The sequence below is a fragment of the Oncorhynchus nerka genome, linkage group LG20 (genome assembly GCF_034236695.1).
Source record: "Oncorhynchus nerka isolate Pitt River linkage group LG20, Oner_Uvic_2.0, whole genome shotgun sequence".
Taxonomy (NCBI): domain Eukaryota; kingdom Metazoa; phylum Chordata; class Actinopteri; order Salmoniformes; family Salmonidae; genus Oncorhynchus; species Oncorhynchus nerka.
The window spans coordinates 81,835,892-81,851,215 of record NC_088415.1 but is presented as its reverse complement, the minus strand read 5'-3'; the positions used below and the strand labels follow the sequence as shown (position 1 = coordinate 81,851,215).

The 15,324-nt window shown below is 41.9% G+C and overlaps 2 protein-coding genes and 1 long non-coding RNA gene across 3 annotated transcripts; 1 reads left to right on the top strand and 2 right to left on the bottom strand.

The window, feature by feature from the left end:
• Window positions 1-407: 407 nt before the first annotated feature.
• Window positions 408-7,661, top strand: LOC115103242 (ras-related protein Rab-3A-like). Its single transcript, XM_029624053.2, has 5 exons — window positions 408-493; window positions 2,349-2,573; window positions 4,167-4,285; window positions 4,489-4,613; window positions 5,282-7,661. Exons 2-5 carry the CDS (start codon window positions 2,349-2,351, stop codon window positions 5,470-5,472), a joined length of 660 nt encoding a protein of 219 aa, XP_029479913.1. The 5' UTR covers window positions 408-493; the 3' UTR covers window positions 5,473-7,661.
• Window positions 7,662-8,007: 346 nt separating this feature from the next.
• Window positions 8,008-9,786, bottom strand: LOC115103241 (transcription factor JunD-like). The gene has a single exon (XM_029624052.2). It carries the CDS (start codon window positions 9,529-9,531, stop codon window positions 8,626-8,628), a length of 906 nt encoding a protein of 301 aa, XP_029479912.2. The 5' UTR covers window positions 9,532-9,786; the 3' UTR covers window positions 8,008-8,625.
• Window positions 9,787-12,596: 2,810 nt separating this feature from the next.
• On the bottom strand, window positions 12,597-15,270 carry LOC135563050 (uncharacterized). Its single transcript, XR_010460245.1, has 2 exons — window positions 14,933-15,270; window positions 12,597-14,648 (listed from the first exon to the last, which is right to left on the bottom strand). It is a non-coding gene; the product is annotated as an uncharacterized LOC135563050 (long non-coding RNA).
• Between the last annotated feature and the right edge of the window lie 54 nt (window positions 15,271-15,324).

The window sequence follows — 15,324 nt, the reverse complement described above, 5'->3', positions numbered from 1 at the left end:
CCAAAAGGTTGCAAGATCGAATCCCCGAGCTGACAAGGTACAAGTCTGTCATTCTGCCCCTGAACAATGCAGTTAACCCACTGTTCTTAGGCCATCATTGAAAATAAGAATTTGTTCTTAACTGACTTGCCTAGTTAAATAAAGGTACAAAATCAGACAATCATTCTAAATACAGTCCTACTAGCAAAGGGATAGGTGGAAACATGTTTTTTTTATGAATCATGAGAAAATTATTGTACAGTTTGATAAACAATCGATTTTTACCTTTATCCATAACTAGTCCCCTCAATAATGAGAGAGGTATTGGGGTAGGCCCTAGAACGCTCAGCGACCTTAAACAGTCTCGATTGGTTTAAAAGACTGTCAGTCATCCTCTAGCTCTACTCTGAGCCCGCCCCTTCGGTGACAGGCAATCAAGTGACGCCCAAGGTTCTGCAGGTGCGATACTGGGTACTGCTGCAATAGCGCTGCAGATAAAAACAGGCTTTTCACGGTAAGCCGCAAGCGGTATTATTTTGCGAGTCATTTAAAGAAATTATAGCACTAGAAAGGGTTAGATTATGTTTCCAGATGTAAATCAAAAAGTGGAGAGGGACAATTTATTTGAGAAATAAGGAAGAGTAACCTTCATTTGACATATAGCGAGGCTGGAATGCTTCGCTAGCCTAGTATGCTAGCTAAGCCTAATTGCAGGGAGCCGTGTATGTTTTATTGGATGAACTGATGTTTATGCTGTCAATGCGGCTGTTTAAAAATAATGTAGCGTGGGTTTTCTGCCATTACAACAGATATATTGAATGACAAAGAGCAACTGTTATTTGGGAAATAAATATGTTTCGAAATGTTTTTCCCCCCATTGAATGGTGCGCGAGCCATTCGAGCCCACTAGCAATCTTCAGGAAAGCAGCAGCAACTGGCTGGCTATAAAGATAGGCGTCAAACTAGCTAGCTGAACAATGGTGACCCAATAGCTTAATTGATCTCCCTGTGACCAAGACCGCTTACCCATGTAAATACAATTATCTACGTACATTGTATAGCAAATGTCAAGTCAAACCGCCTGATGTAACTGCATGTCCCTGTCCATTCAAGTATACAACATGCGCTAAAATCTATTTTCAAAATACCCAGCCATAGATGGGTTAGCCGATGCTTAGCCTAAGCCCTGCGGTTTCCGCCTTCTTTATCTTGGCGATTTTACTGTCTGAAATCTCCAGGCAATGTAAGCAATGACTACATTTATTTATAACAAAATGTTGTTTTCATTACATTGCTTTACTGTAATAATCTTTATCATGCATAGTATCGTTTTTCTGTTTAAACCTTATATGCGCACTAGAATGTGCAGGAGCTGACTATACAGCGCCACAGGACACAGATGTTTCCAAGACTCCCACCTCTCAAGATAGTGTTATGGAAATCTTATGGAGGTCAATCAGTTTTGATCCTGTACTTTAGTGGATACATTTATTTGAAAGCAGGAGAGGCTTGTCCTCATCACCATTAGGATCAATAAACGATGCCTGTAGTATCAAATGACTGAAAGAGATCTGGGAGGAGTCCAAATATTCAGTGTCAAAATCACTTTGTTGTTATTATTATTATGGTATTACTCAATGAAATCTAGTTGCAAGGATACACTGACATTCAAAACCATCAAAATCACACTGTGGATATGGGTCCTTAATACTATAATAGGCCATACAATCAAAGCATACGCCTATTTCAAAATTCAGCTATTTTGGTTTTAATTCAAAATGTTGTACCATATCATAGCATTCCACAAAATTACATTGCTTTAGGCTTCTTCTTTTTTAAAAACATCCTTCTCTTTATTTGATGAATACATTGGAAGGGTGTGACTAATCTCAAGTCAATCATTTACTAAAAGGCTTTACGGCTCATTGAAAATAGTCAGCATCAATCAGTATGATTTGACTCACTGCCGTTTTTATTGATAGTTGTCTGTCCCTTTCCCAGAGAGGTGTTAGATTATAATTCTCATTCTATTGACCACTGCCGTTGGAAGCGTTTAGGAAAATGTCTCCATAGTTATTGGTTTGATGTCAAAACATACTGTCTTATTTCGATGTAGCTATTTTTCATAGATAAAGTAGATGTGGGATATGGGTGAGCATGAGTGAAAATCATTTGGTAGGTCTACTTACCTGCCCATTTCCTCAGACATTTACCAAAGAGGTGCTCATGGATTTCTCTGAAAAACAATCCTCTGATTGTTGACAAAGCAAATGGATAAATCTGCCATTTTGACAGAATAAAAAAACATTTTTTTTTAAATGGGCAACAAAAGCATGAATTACATTTGTCGTCATTCTATCCCTCCAAAGATGGCTTCCGCAACAGCCACTTATGGACAGAAGGAGTCCTCAGACCAGAACTTTGACTACATGTTCAAGATCCTGATCATTGGCAACAGCAGTGTGGGTAAGACCTCCTTCCTGTTTCGTTACGCAGACGACTCATTCACGCCGGCCTTTGTCAGCACGGTGGGCATCGACTTCAAAGTGAAGACCATCTACAGAAACGACAAGAGGATCAAGCTGCAGATCTGGGTAAGACACTGACCGTAACTAAATTATATTATTCCTCTGTTGAACACAAATTAGCTCATTTATGTTATTAGGGGTGTTCTTGCTTTAAAGGGATCGCTACACCAAATTACACATTTACCTCATCTAACGGATATGTAGCCGGCTAGTTTGGATGAAGAACAGACATTGACAGATTCAATCCATTGCGGTATCTAATCCCCAACCCTGGTCCTGGAGAGCTACTGTACAAGGTGTGCAGGTTTTTGTTTCAACCAAGCACTTAACACACCTAATCCAACGAATAAACTGCTTGACAAGAGCATGATCGGGTGTATTAGAACTGGATCAATAACATGTAGCGTTCCAGTACCAGGGTTGGTGAGTACTATTTTACCTTGTGAAATATGAATGAGCACAAAGGTCTTGGCAAGGAGGCTAGTTCTCCAAGTTTGTTGCCTATAAAGTAATGGGGGGGACAACTGTATGGGAAATATCCCATGACAATAGGCTAGACCTGAAAGTTATGCTTTTTTTTTTTTAGAGGGTGTGTTTGTTTAGGATTTTGGCCAGTCAGACCCCTATACTTTCCTGCATGACAGCAGAGGGGGCGGAGAGGAGCAGTATTGGTACACTAGCAGGAGGTTTGTGTCTCTCTCTCTGTCTCTGGCTCCTGTAAGAAATATGTTTAGTTCTGAAGAAGATTGGTTGTGACACTACGTGTGTCATGGTGGGTCATCTGTATCCACCCCTTTTAGCAGAGTAGACCTCGCTATGGAACAGTGCACACAGCTCAAATCTAGGGTGCTACCTTCATACACAAGAAGGATATTGATATTATAAGGATTATGATTACTGTATCTTGAAACATGTAATTTGAGGATTTGATGACACATGCTCACCTAGATCTACATGTTTTTATTGAAATTTGAACGGTTTTCTCAGTTGCTAGATCCGAGGCGCATTTTTATTAATGTGAGCAAATCCCCTCTCCCAAGATATTATCTTGATTTATATCCTGCTTGACATGTATGGAATAAATCATGATTATATGCTGTCAGTGTGGGTTTACTCTATTCATATGATCCTGTGAACATGATCATGTCTCGACGTTATAACATCGCTGAAGCCAAAAAACATGTATGCTGATATAAATGTCTAGTTTTCCTAAATCGACCTTGATTCATTTTCTAAAGTGTCTATCGTTGCTGTCTCTCCTATGTGCAGCATCATTATGGCCTGGTGACGCCCATAAAACCTGCTTAAACACATCAGAAAATGGTTTTGAGTGCTATTGCATCTCTCTGTGTTATGTTACTGGAGTATCTATCGCACTGCCATCTCACTGCTTGTTTAAAACAGAATCTTACTCTGATATACTGCACTGCTACGTGTGCTGGCTGTAAAATGATACTATAACTACACTTCTGACATCATACGGAATATTAAAGTTAGTATATATTTTTTTTATCCACAACGACAATGTTTAAAGATGGGAGGTTAAACTTAGTGCATTATTTTATGTGGTAGTACATTGCAGGGCTATTTTTGTGCCTGAGTATGTGTGTGTGTATGATATAATGACTGATTGTGTGATATAACGTGTGCTTCTCTCAGGACACTGCCGGCCAGGAGCGGTACAGGACCATCACCACAGCCTACTACAGAGGAGCCATGGGCTTCCTGCTCATGTATGACATAACCAACGAGGACTCTTTCAATGCCGTGCAGGACTGGTACGGGTCCACTAGGAAATAGCGTGTTTGTCCGTGTATTGTGTTTATGTTCTACAAAAGTTAAATAATTTGATGACCGCACCAATCAAGCGTCAGTTGCTTTGCCTGCTTGAATGAGGGTCCACGCACGCAACTAAACATGTTCAGTATGGGAAGTTATGATAGTATCTTTAATATAACTCAGTTTTTAATGTGTGTGTCAGGTCCACCCAGATTAAGACGTACTCATGGGACAACGCCCAGGTCCTGCTGGTGGGAAACAAGTGTGACATGGAGGATGAGAGGGTGGTGGCAGCAGACCGGGGCAGGCAGCTCTCTGACCAACTGGGTGAGTTGGAACACTGGACTTAATTACCCAGTAATATAACAGCAACAAGTTATCAGTTTCCTTTCACTACAAAATTAGTTTTATGTTCCTAACCTGCAGTAGTCTCTAAAAGCCGACTGTAGGCAATAGGGACTAGGCTCTTGTTTGACAACTCGACCAACAAACCACGAGGCAGACATGCCAGAATGTGGCGATTCAAAACCAAAGTTTGCAGGCTAAAACCGTTGCAGTTGTTTTGTTTGAGTGAAGGTAGTTGATGTAAACTAGCCACTTGTGAAATGCACTCAAAAATATCCTCTGATCTCAATCTTGCTAGATACTATTTAGTATTTTATTTTAATTGATTTATTTCACCTTTATTTAACCAGGTAGGCTAGTTGCGAACAAGTTCTCATTTACAACTGCGACCTGGCCAAGATAAAGCATAGCAGTGCGAATAAAGTAGCGATGTAGTTCATCTATGTCATAAAGAGTCCATCATTGATCCTAGTCGCTGTTGCCTAGGGTCGGGTTTAAGGTCATCTGCAGTTACTGTGTACAGTAGTTCTGGGGCAACAATATATGGACAAATTCATGTCAAGTGTTTATGATTACAACAAGTACACATCACTCGTTAGATTTGAACGTCTCTTAATTAATCAGACATCTGTCTTTCCTCTCCTCTGCAGGCTTTGAGTACTTTGAGTGCAGTGCCAAGGACAACATCAACGTGAAGCAGACGTTTGAGCGGCTGGTGGACATCATCTGTGAGAAGATGTCGGAGAGCCTGGACAACGCCGACCCCGCCGTCACAGGGGCCAAACAGGGGCCCCAGCTCACCGAGCAGCCCGAACGCCCCCACCAGGACTGTGCTTGCTAAACACACCATACACACACACACCTGACCTCTCACACACCCCCTTCCTACAACCTTCTCAGCTGGTGGAAGAGGTCTGTGATGGGTTTGTGTTTGGATGGAAAATCCGAAAAACTCCATTCTGTATTTCAGTCTATCTATAGGTGTTCTACTGTAAGTCCAAAGTTCACATTCCTCTGACTCCCCTTACTGCGGCCTCGAACCTGAAAGGATTATGACTTTTTTCAAAGGGCCACATTGCTGATTATCTGTTTACTGTTGATAGCTTTGCTGTTGTTTTTTTTTTAATATGTCCCCGATTCGGCTGGTGACAGAACATATTAAGCCACCAAATCCATTGGCGTGAGTGAGGTATGGTCCAAATTTGTGATAACAAAAATTGGATGAGATTGTGTTTTCGAACATTTCCGACCAAAATCCCATGCATATTGGTTATCAGTCATGGTCATTTTCTAATATTTTTTCATTGCGGAATTTAAGAAGCAGAAAACGATGTGTTAAGTACTGGTCCCTGTCATTATTATTATTATTTTTTAATTTTTTACTTTTGTTCATTTTTCCCCCCCTCGCAAACCTAGATAGAGAGAATATTGATTGATGGATAAAGGTGTCTTAGGTATAAGAGAACAGTATGTATAAATGTTCAGACATGAATGAATATGCATTTTAAAATGTGAAAATATATAAACAAATAGTAAACAATTACAATATTTATGTATACATATCTGTGCATTGTGAGAGGTGTGTTTAATTTTTTTTTCATGGAACTTCTGTAAGCTGTTGTGGGCCACGCCCCTCTGAATCAAACTGGTTTGTTTTGCTTTAAGAACGTAGCATGTGTGAAGAACAGTTAAATGAAGCTTCTAATTTCTTGTCAGTGTATAACACTGCTTCTCTACAGCACAATTACCTCTTATTCATGTGTACAACACACACACAGATCGACACTGGGTACAGCACCCTTATACTACATCACGTTCCAATCACTTCCCGGTGTCTGGCAGTCTGTGGTTTGTTTTTTATTTTGTGAGGAGGAAATACTTTTTTTTAAAGCATGTTCAATGTCATGTTTGTGTGATTTTTGCTGTTTCAGTGTAGAGAGAATTGCTTGTTGGCATATACATGAGGAAAACATAACTAGCTAGAGCCAAACGAAATGCACTCAGGCACATGAAGACATTGTCACGGCCATCTATATTTATACACAGTATATTTATTTATTAATGAAGTAGGTTTTTCGTAGGTTGTTGTTTGCAGGCTGCACTATCACAGTTTAAAAAAGACGGTTATATCAGTATTGAAAAAAAGATTGGTTCAAAATTGAAATTAAAGTGTTGACATACTCCAGACTGAGACACTTCCATTTCACTGTATGTTCTCCTGATCATGTATGAGCTGTTTCAATGGGAAATACTAATGTCCATGTTTTTAAACCAACCATGAAGCTGTTAGTGTGGGTGTAATAATGCTAGTGTAAATACTGTATTCCTTTCAGAGCAATACTGTGTCAAATTCCAGTCTCCTGGTTCTCCTTGATGGAAAATATTAACAGCCAACAAAGCATGTCTTTAACAAATACTGTTTGCTTGAAGGATTTAGGCAGGGTTTGTGCTATCCGGGATCCTTGGCACGTCCCTGCACTGAACTTTAGCTTAACCCGCACCCTAACCTTTTAACCATAACACTTACCTAACCATGAACGTAACCATTTTAAATGTCAACTTCAATGGGGGGGTGGGGATGTCCCAAGGATCCCTCATAGCAGACCCTTTAGACAGCTTTGCTTAGGTCTTTCCAAAAATGACACCCGCTAGGACAAGACTTAGACACATTTTTAGGGCTGAATAAAAGGCCTGTCATATTGTAGTAATGATAGAGAAGCATTTGGCATGTATGCCTACACTGTGGCAATTTTCAAAAAGGGAAAAGTGTTCGAAGTAGGATCAGTACTTTTCACATCCTATTATTTATACTGCATTGGGTAACTTTAGTTTTGTTGATTGTGTTTCGCTACAGCTGTAAACTTGCCTGACTTAGGTATCTGTTCAATTCAGTTAGCTCTCTCTTAGCTCTCCATCCTATCTTCCCCTGTAAATAATGTTTCTTTCTTGGGTTTTAGTCATGTGAATTGTGCTGTAACACTAACTCCAGGTTTGATAAAACAAGGAATTAATAAACAAAACATAAAAGCATTGTGTGAAAAATGAGTCAACATTTATTCAAATCTGTCTTTGAGGCACATTTTTGTGTTGGGTGTACAGTAGCCTCTTGGCCCAAACTGACAATGGTATTACCCTCATCAAGCCAATAGGCGGCATAATAGTGTAGGACTCCCACTGCTACCTATTTTACCCCTTTTAATTTCAATGTAACAAAGCCTGTAATACAACAGGATAGGGGGGGGGGGGGACAATATGCGCCTATTCTACACTAATCCATTGCTGGTAGAGGCTATAATAAATAGCTGGCACAATGTGTAATAGGACAGGAACTGAAATAAAGTACAGTCGGTCCACAACAACATTTGACAACAGAATAAACAATTCATAGAATTTAATAAAACAGCTTTGAGAGGTCAAATCCCGTTCAAAATGGCTACATAGGGCCAACAACGAAGGCTACATTCATGGATAGCGACAGATACACAGAGTTGCACAACATTAAATTACTGTAGCCAACACGAGCTTACAAGACATGCACAATTCATATTTGCAGAAAATATAAAAGACAGTATGCAAAATAAGACATGTTTTAGTAAATAAAATATACATTTGTCATTGGTAAATAAGTGCTTGTAAACAAGTAAGGCATTATATATTACACAGTGGATGACATGCGCTCACTGACATTCTGGTGTTTAGGTGCACTCATTGAGATTGTCCAGTTTACATGCAGATAATGCTATCTTTGTTCGGCTATGTATTATTGTCCATTGGAGAGCTGATAGTGCATTTTCCTCTGAAGAGGGCAGCAAAATTAGTCTGTTAGCCACATTTTTTAAGAGAGACCCATAGTGTTCCAGTTCTAATGGATTTTCAGCAATGAGTTTGTATTCTATTAGAACAGGCAAATAGCCTACTGGGTTTCAGTTAGTCCATATCCCCAAATGATAACGAACCCCATGGTGGTGGGTACCTCATAGGCCTACATTGTCCTCTAGTAAGCTTGATCTTGGTTTGGGAGAAGTTGACACCCATTACTGACATGGTTCATAACCTTTTGTTTCAACTGGGCCACTTGCTCTCTAAGCACACTGGCTGTGGAGGCCAGTTCAGTGTTCTGTGTCTTAAGGTTTTTGACCTTGTCTTCAAGACGGGATATTCTCTCCAGTTTTCTTTTGCGGCACTTGGACGCCGCTATTCTGTTGCGTAGCTTTTTCCTCTCTGCTTTGATGCGCTCCTGGTTGTCCATGTCAATAGGAGACAAAGGCGGGCTGTCTCCAAAGCACTGCATGTCGGGGACCGTCTGAGGCTCGTCCTTCAACGCCTGGAGTCGTGACAGAGCCGCCGCAGCCGCCTGTTGATGCGCGCTCATCAGATGAGAAGGTGGTGGTGGGAATGGAATTGTGTCCGTGGAATAATTCACTGTGCTGCCCAGTGGACTATTACCATAGCCGTTCAATGTCGTGTACACTGGCAGATCTGACGGCAAGCCGATTGAGGCTGCGTTGGAGCTGATAAGGTCCAGTCTGTCCGGCGGTACGCACGTCCCCTCGCTCAGCTGGTTCTGCTTGTGAAGATCCTCAAGCGCCTTCACGAAGCCTTCGGCAAATTCCTGTTCGTCACTGGCTGACTTTGGGTAGAGGAACTGAGAGGTTGGGATCGTGGTAACCATTCCATTCGATTGGATAATCAATCGTTCAAGTTCCGGAGTCGCCAATTTCAAGAGTCCCAAGTCCGGGGAGTTCAGAATTCCCTCTGCATCCCGGAGATTCGGTTTCGGAATCGAGCTTTGGTCATCCAGGTTTAGACTAACTTCTTTCTTCATCATGCTGTTGTAGGAATAGAGGCTTGAAATCCCTCGAGTATTCAACACATTACAAGGGTAGAGGGTTGTTTCCATTCTAACCCCTCACACGAGGGTATGTTGAGGTTTACGCATAAACTAAGGCGAGTCAACCGTTAAACTCCGGCAATAAAACACACAGTTCAGGTTACAGTTTCCTGTATTTTTCCTATCTTCAAACTCTGGTTCCCCTTTACCTGTACCCCTGAGGCTAAAACAATAGTCGTGGCTTGGCTTTTCCTGTTCTTCTCGCCCGTATGAACTCTTTTCACAGATGGCACAACTGGTATGCGTACACCCAACCCTCTGCTTGTTTTTTACCCCTAAAAATTCCATTATGTCACTTTAGCGCGCTAAGATTGGCCCAAAATGACGTTCGTTTCCGGTCTGATTTAAATAAGGGGCCGAACCAGTCCATATTGCCATGGAGACTTTAGGTAAACTGCAAACAGTGCGGTGCATTGTGGTTTGATGTCATAAAATAGAACGCTCAGGGTCGCCAAAAGAAACTGGGCGGGGAAGGAACCAGGGAGGGGCACATAAGGTTTCTTCAGATATCTTGACTAGTCCAGTCTTTAGAGGAACTTAGACAATGTTCCCACGCCAACTTGACAGCTGTATGTGAATGAACACACAGTATAAACTTTAATTTATCAGCCCCAAACGTGTGTGTGTCATTGTGTCAGTCTATTCTTCATTGCAAGTGATCTATTTTGGTTCCAATTCCAAACATTCTCACAGTTCTGTCCAGTTTAGGATATATGATGACAAAGTAGACTAAGATACATCTGGGGATACATTGTAGCAAGTCAAGGCACATAAAAACATGGGCTCAGGAATCATAGGTATGCAGTCAGTCACTGAATGGAAACATTTGACCTCATAAATTGCTGACATTAGTCGTTTAATACTGTGTCTTCCGATCCAAACACATTTCTAACAGAGATTGCACAGCTTGGTGCAAATAAACTAAGAGGTGGTTTATTGGGGAAGTAATTACCGGTATGTTTTAACAGAAATGAGGAAGGAAACCATGCTGTTTTTAGAAGCCAATGTTTGACAAAGAACTCAACTCAAAATTCTTAGAATGGTTAGTAGCCTATACACTGAGTACAAAACACCCATTCTTTCCATGACATAGACTGACCAGGTAAATTGAGGAAAGCAATGATCCCTTACTGATGTCACTTGTTAAATCAACTTCAGTCAGTGTAGATGAAGGAGAGGAGACAGGATAAATAAGTATTTTTAGGCCTTGAGACAATTGAGATATGGATTGTGTATGTGTGCCATTCACAGGGTGATTTAAGTGCCTTTGCATGGGGTATGGAGGTAGGTGCCAGGTCCACCGGTTTGAGTGTGTCAAGAACTGCAACGCTCCTGGGTTTTTCCAGTGTGTATCAAGAATGGTCCACCACCAAAAGGACATCCAGCCAGCTTGACACAGCTGTGATAAGCATTGGAGTCAACATAGGCCAGCATCCCTGTGGAACGCTTTTGACACCTTGTAGAATTGAGGATGTTCTGAGGGCCAAAGGGAGTGCAACTCAATATGGGGAGATTAGGCCTGGCTCGCAGTCGGCGTTCCAAATCATCCCAAAGGTGTTCGATGGGGTTGAGGCCAGGGCTCTGTGCATGCCAGTCAAGTTCTGCTTTGTGCATGGGGGCATTGTCATGCTGAAACAGGAAAGGGCCTTCCCCAAACTGTTGCCTCAAAGTTGGAAGCACAGAATCATCCAGAACGTCATTGTATGCTGTAGCGTTAAGATTTCCTTTCACATCTAGCCCGAAACATAAAAATCAACCCCAGACCATTATTCTTCTTCAACCAAACTTTATAGTTAGCACTTTGCATTTGGGCAGGTAGCGCTCTCCTGGCATCCACCAAACCCAGATTCATCCGTCACGTTGCCAGATGGTGAAGCGTGATTCATCACTCCAGAGAATGCGTTTCCACTGCTCCAGAGTCCAATGGCGGCGAGCTTTACACCACTCTAGCCGACTCTTGGTGATCCTAGGCTTGTGTGCAGCTATTCGGTCATGGAAACCCATTTCATGAAGCTCCCGACGAACATTTATTGTGCTGATGTTGCTTCCAGAGGCAGTTTGGAACTCGGTAGTGAGTGTTGCAACCAAGGACAGACGGTTTTTACACGTTATGCGCTTCAGTACTCGGTGGTCACGTTCTGTGAGCTTGTGTGGCCTACCACTTTGTGGCTGAGCCGTTGTTGCTCCTAGTCATTTCCACTTCATCATAACAGCACTTACAGTTGACCTGGGCAGCTCTAGCAGTGCAGAAATGTAATGAACTGACTTGTTTGAAAGGTGGCATCCTATGACCGTGCCACACTGAAAGTCACTGAGCTCTTCAGTAAGGCCATTTTACTGCCAATGTTTGTCTATGGAGATTGCATGGCTGTGTGCTCGATTTTATACAAAGCAGCGGGTGTGGCTGAAATCGCAGAATCCACTAATTTCAAGAGGTGTCCACATACTTTGTATATATAGAGTATCTGCCCAGAAATATCAGACATCTGCTGGTTAAGGCATGAGAGATCTACCACCTCGGAACAGAAAGCCCCAAACGGTGATGGCTGTCTGCTATTGCTATGAATAGCCCAGCGCAGTGGGTGGTACTAGGCAGTCATATTAGCCAATAACCCCCCGTAGGAAGGGAAGATGTACTGTCTGCATCAACACCACAGAATAGCAAGGGCATCATTTGTTTCCATGGCAACGTTGACATAGGCTGTGACGCAAAAGCAGGTGAATGATTGGGGGAAGGGGATTGAGGTTGTTGAAGACTGCAGTGCACGATGCAAGGGTGGTGGATGGGGGGATCGCAATGTGTGTGTGTGTGTGTGTGGTGTGTTTATAGGTGGGCATCAATATTCAGATATACATCTTCCAGCATTTTGTATATGGTGTATTAAATAGCCTTTGACGCTTTGTTCAGGGAAAATCAGATTTTGTAGAATATAATTAATTCAAGATACATATGGTTAGGATGTCATCAATTGAAAGATGTTCCATTAGTGAAGTCATCTCCCTTTGATGTCTCTTTTTTGGAATAGATTGCACCTTCCTTCACAGCACATTAAAAACAAACCCCAACAAAAAGCTTCCTATTTTGACAGAAACAACTGCCTTTTATTTTCCATCCATATTCAGCATGGCATTTAGAATCAGGCATTCAGAAGGCAGTGGCTAGAACGTATGAGTCATGTCCTGAAACAGGGGTGTGGACTGAATACAAACCATAAGTTGTTGTGGTGAACAGATATCAAAATGGGAGTGCCTTTATGAAAACATAAACACCAACCCAGATGGTTTTAAAGAGTATTTCAACATAATACAAATGTTTTTCATTATATATTTTCCACTCAAATTCAATTTACTGATTTATTTCTTGCTTTACAGAAATGTGATAAAGCTAAGATGAGAGTTAAAGTGAAACGTAACAGCATTTATAGCTTGTACTAAAGTGTACAATAGCTGACACAATGAATACCCTACCAGGTGCTATGACTTTAAAGGCCTCTACAGCTGGGATTACAAAATTCTGCTGAAGCTGTCTCAATTTTGCGAGTTGGGAAAACATTTGATTTTATTATAGGCAAAGTGTCAATGTTACCAAATAAAGCAATTATAAATGCATGGAGGAAAAAAATCTGAGTCTGAACATAAGAATTGAAAGGCCAAATAAACAAAAATGTATTTATTAAAACGTACCATCTTATGGCTTTGGAAAGCCTTTAAAAATGTATCAATATGTACTTCAAGGTCTCAATAGAGAAGACACCGATTGAACGCTACTACTAACTAGCTAGCCATTTCACATCGGTTACACTCACCCCTCTTTGACCTCCACCTTCTCCGCAGCAATCACAGCAGCTGGGGAAGCCAGAGAGGAAAATGCGAAGAGAAAGGAATTACTCTGCCCAAAATCTGTCCTCATGAGATAAGGCATTTTTTGTATGGAGGTCTATGAGAGTGTCAAATTACATGAGGCTTATTTGATCTAATAGAAGTTTAGCAAATGTGGGCCCCCTGAGTGGCGCAGAGGTCTAAGTCACTGTATCGTGGTGCTTGAGGTGTCACTATAGACCCGGGTTCTACCCTGGGTTGTGTCGGCACAGAATTGGCCCAGCATCGTCTGGGTTAGGGGAGGGTTTGGCCGTGGAGGCTTTACTTGGCTCATCACACTTTTGTGGTGGGCTGGGCGCCTGCAGGCTAACTTTGGTTGTCAGTTGAACAGTGTTTCCTTTCGACACATTGGTGAGGCTGGCTTTCGGGTTAAGCGGGCAGGTGTTAAGGAGTGTGTTTTGAAGGACGCATGAACCCATAGGGGAGTTGCAGCGATGAGACAGGATCTCAATTGGGGAGAAAAAGGGGGTAAAGAAGCAAAATAAAATATGTTTAGTAATGTTTAGGCTGTTACAAATGTACTGATATAAGTGGATGCATGTGGCATTGTGGCAACTTTGAGAAAAATTACTTAATTGTGCCTGTTGTTCACATGCGTATCTGCCCTCTCATTGGTTAGAATGGTCCCACTTGATCTCGCCTGCCTTTAAATCATAGAGCCCTACAGTGGAAGAGTCTTAGTACCCATAAAACCTAGCGTTCAAATAGGGAAATGGTTCCAGTCGTTTTTCCACCATAAATTTTTCCCAAAGGGGATTTTAGAAACACTTAAAAGAAAGGCTCAGTTTCGTGTAGGCTTACCCTGGCGTGACATTTTGATAACGATATAAATCTCTCTTGGAGCCTCCCGGGTGGCACAGTGGTTAAGGGCGCTGTACTGCAGCGCCAGCTGTGCCATCAGAGTCCCTGGGTTCGCGCCCAGGCTCTGTCGTAACCGGCCGTGACCGGGAGGTCCGTGGGGCGACGCACAATTGGCCTAGGGAGGGCTTGGTCGGTAGGGGTGTCCTTGTCTCATCGCGCACCAGCGACTCCTGTGGCGGGCTGGGCGCAGTGTGCGCTAGCCAAGGTGGCCAGGTGCACGGTGTTTCCTCCGGCGCATTGGTGCGGCTGGCTTCCGGGTTGGATGCGCACTGTGTTAAGAAGCAGTGCGGCTTGGTTGGGTTGTGTGTCGGAGGATGCATGACTTTCAACCTTCGTCTCTCCCGAGCCCGTACGGGAGTTGTAGCGATGAGGCAAGATAGTAGCTACTACAACAATTGGATACCACGAAAAAGGGGTAAAATTTAAAAAATTAAAATCTCTCTTGGAAAAGGTTACTTTTATTAATATTCAAAAATGCTAATTAGCACCAAAGTACACATCATGCAAAACTACAAATTCCTGCATGTAATCTCTCGCTGAAACCTTCGGTAAAAGTTATTGTGTCAATTTAAAACTTGCACTAGACAGAATTGTGCATTTAAAGAAATGTAGCCAATTTATTAATTACTACATTTAGCTAACATTAGTTAGTTAATCCAGAGATTCTTACCTTTGCCTAGATTTGTCAGTCTCGTCCAGATCATCATGGCATTTGTAGTTCTTTATGATAGCCACATTTGCAGCTAATTAGCATTTCATTATGGTGGGGTAAATACAGACGAATATATTGATAAAAGTCACCTTGTCCTAGAGAACTGTACATGGTTATCAAAATGTCACTCCGGGGAAAGCCTACACGAAACGCAGCCCTTATTTTAAGTGCTTCTAAAATCCCCTATGGGGTAAAATGAATGGTGGACAAATTATTGGAACCATTTCCTTTTGACCGCTAGGCTTCATGGGTATTATGACTCATACTGTGGACTATTGAGGACATGTATTTCCATTGTTAGAGTGGTCACTGGGCTATCTTGTCAATATAATAGATAATCTTTGGCAGAG

Excerpts from the sequence above, each read along its gene's own strand:
- LOC115103242 (XM_029624053.2), top strand. The coding sequence starts at position 2,349 with ATGGCTTCCGCAACAGCCACTTATGGACAGAAGGAGTCCTCAGACCAG. Across the intron at positions 2,574-4,166 it reads GGATCAAGCTGCAGATCTGG|GACACTGCCGGCCAGGAGCG; the intron begins GTAAGACACTGA and ends TGCTTCTCTCAG. Across the intron at positions 4,614-5,281 it reads GCAGCTCTCTGACCAACTGG|GCTTTGAGTACTTTGAGTGC; the intron begins GTGAGTTGGAAC and ends TCTCCTCTGCAG.
- LOC115103241 (XM_029624052.2), bottom strand. The coding sequence starts at position 9,531 with ATGGAAACAACCCTCTACCCTTGTAATGTGTTGAATACTCGAGGGATT.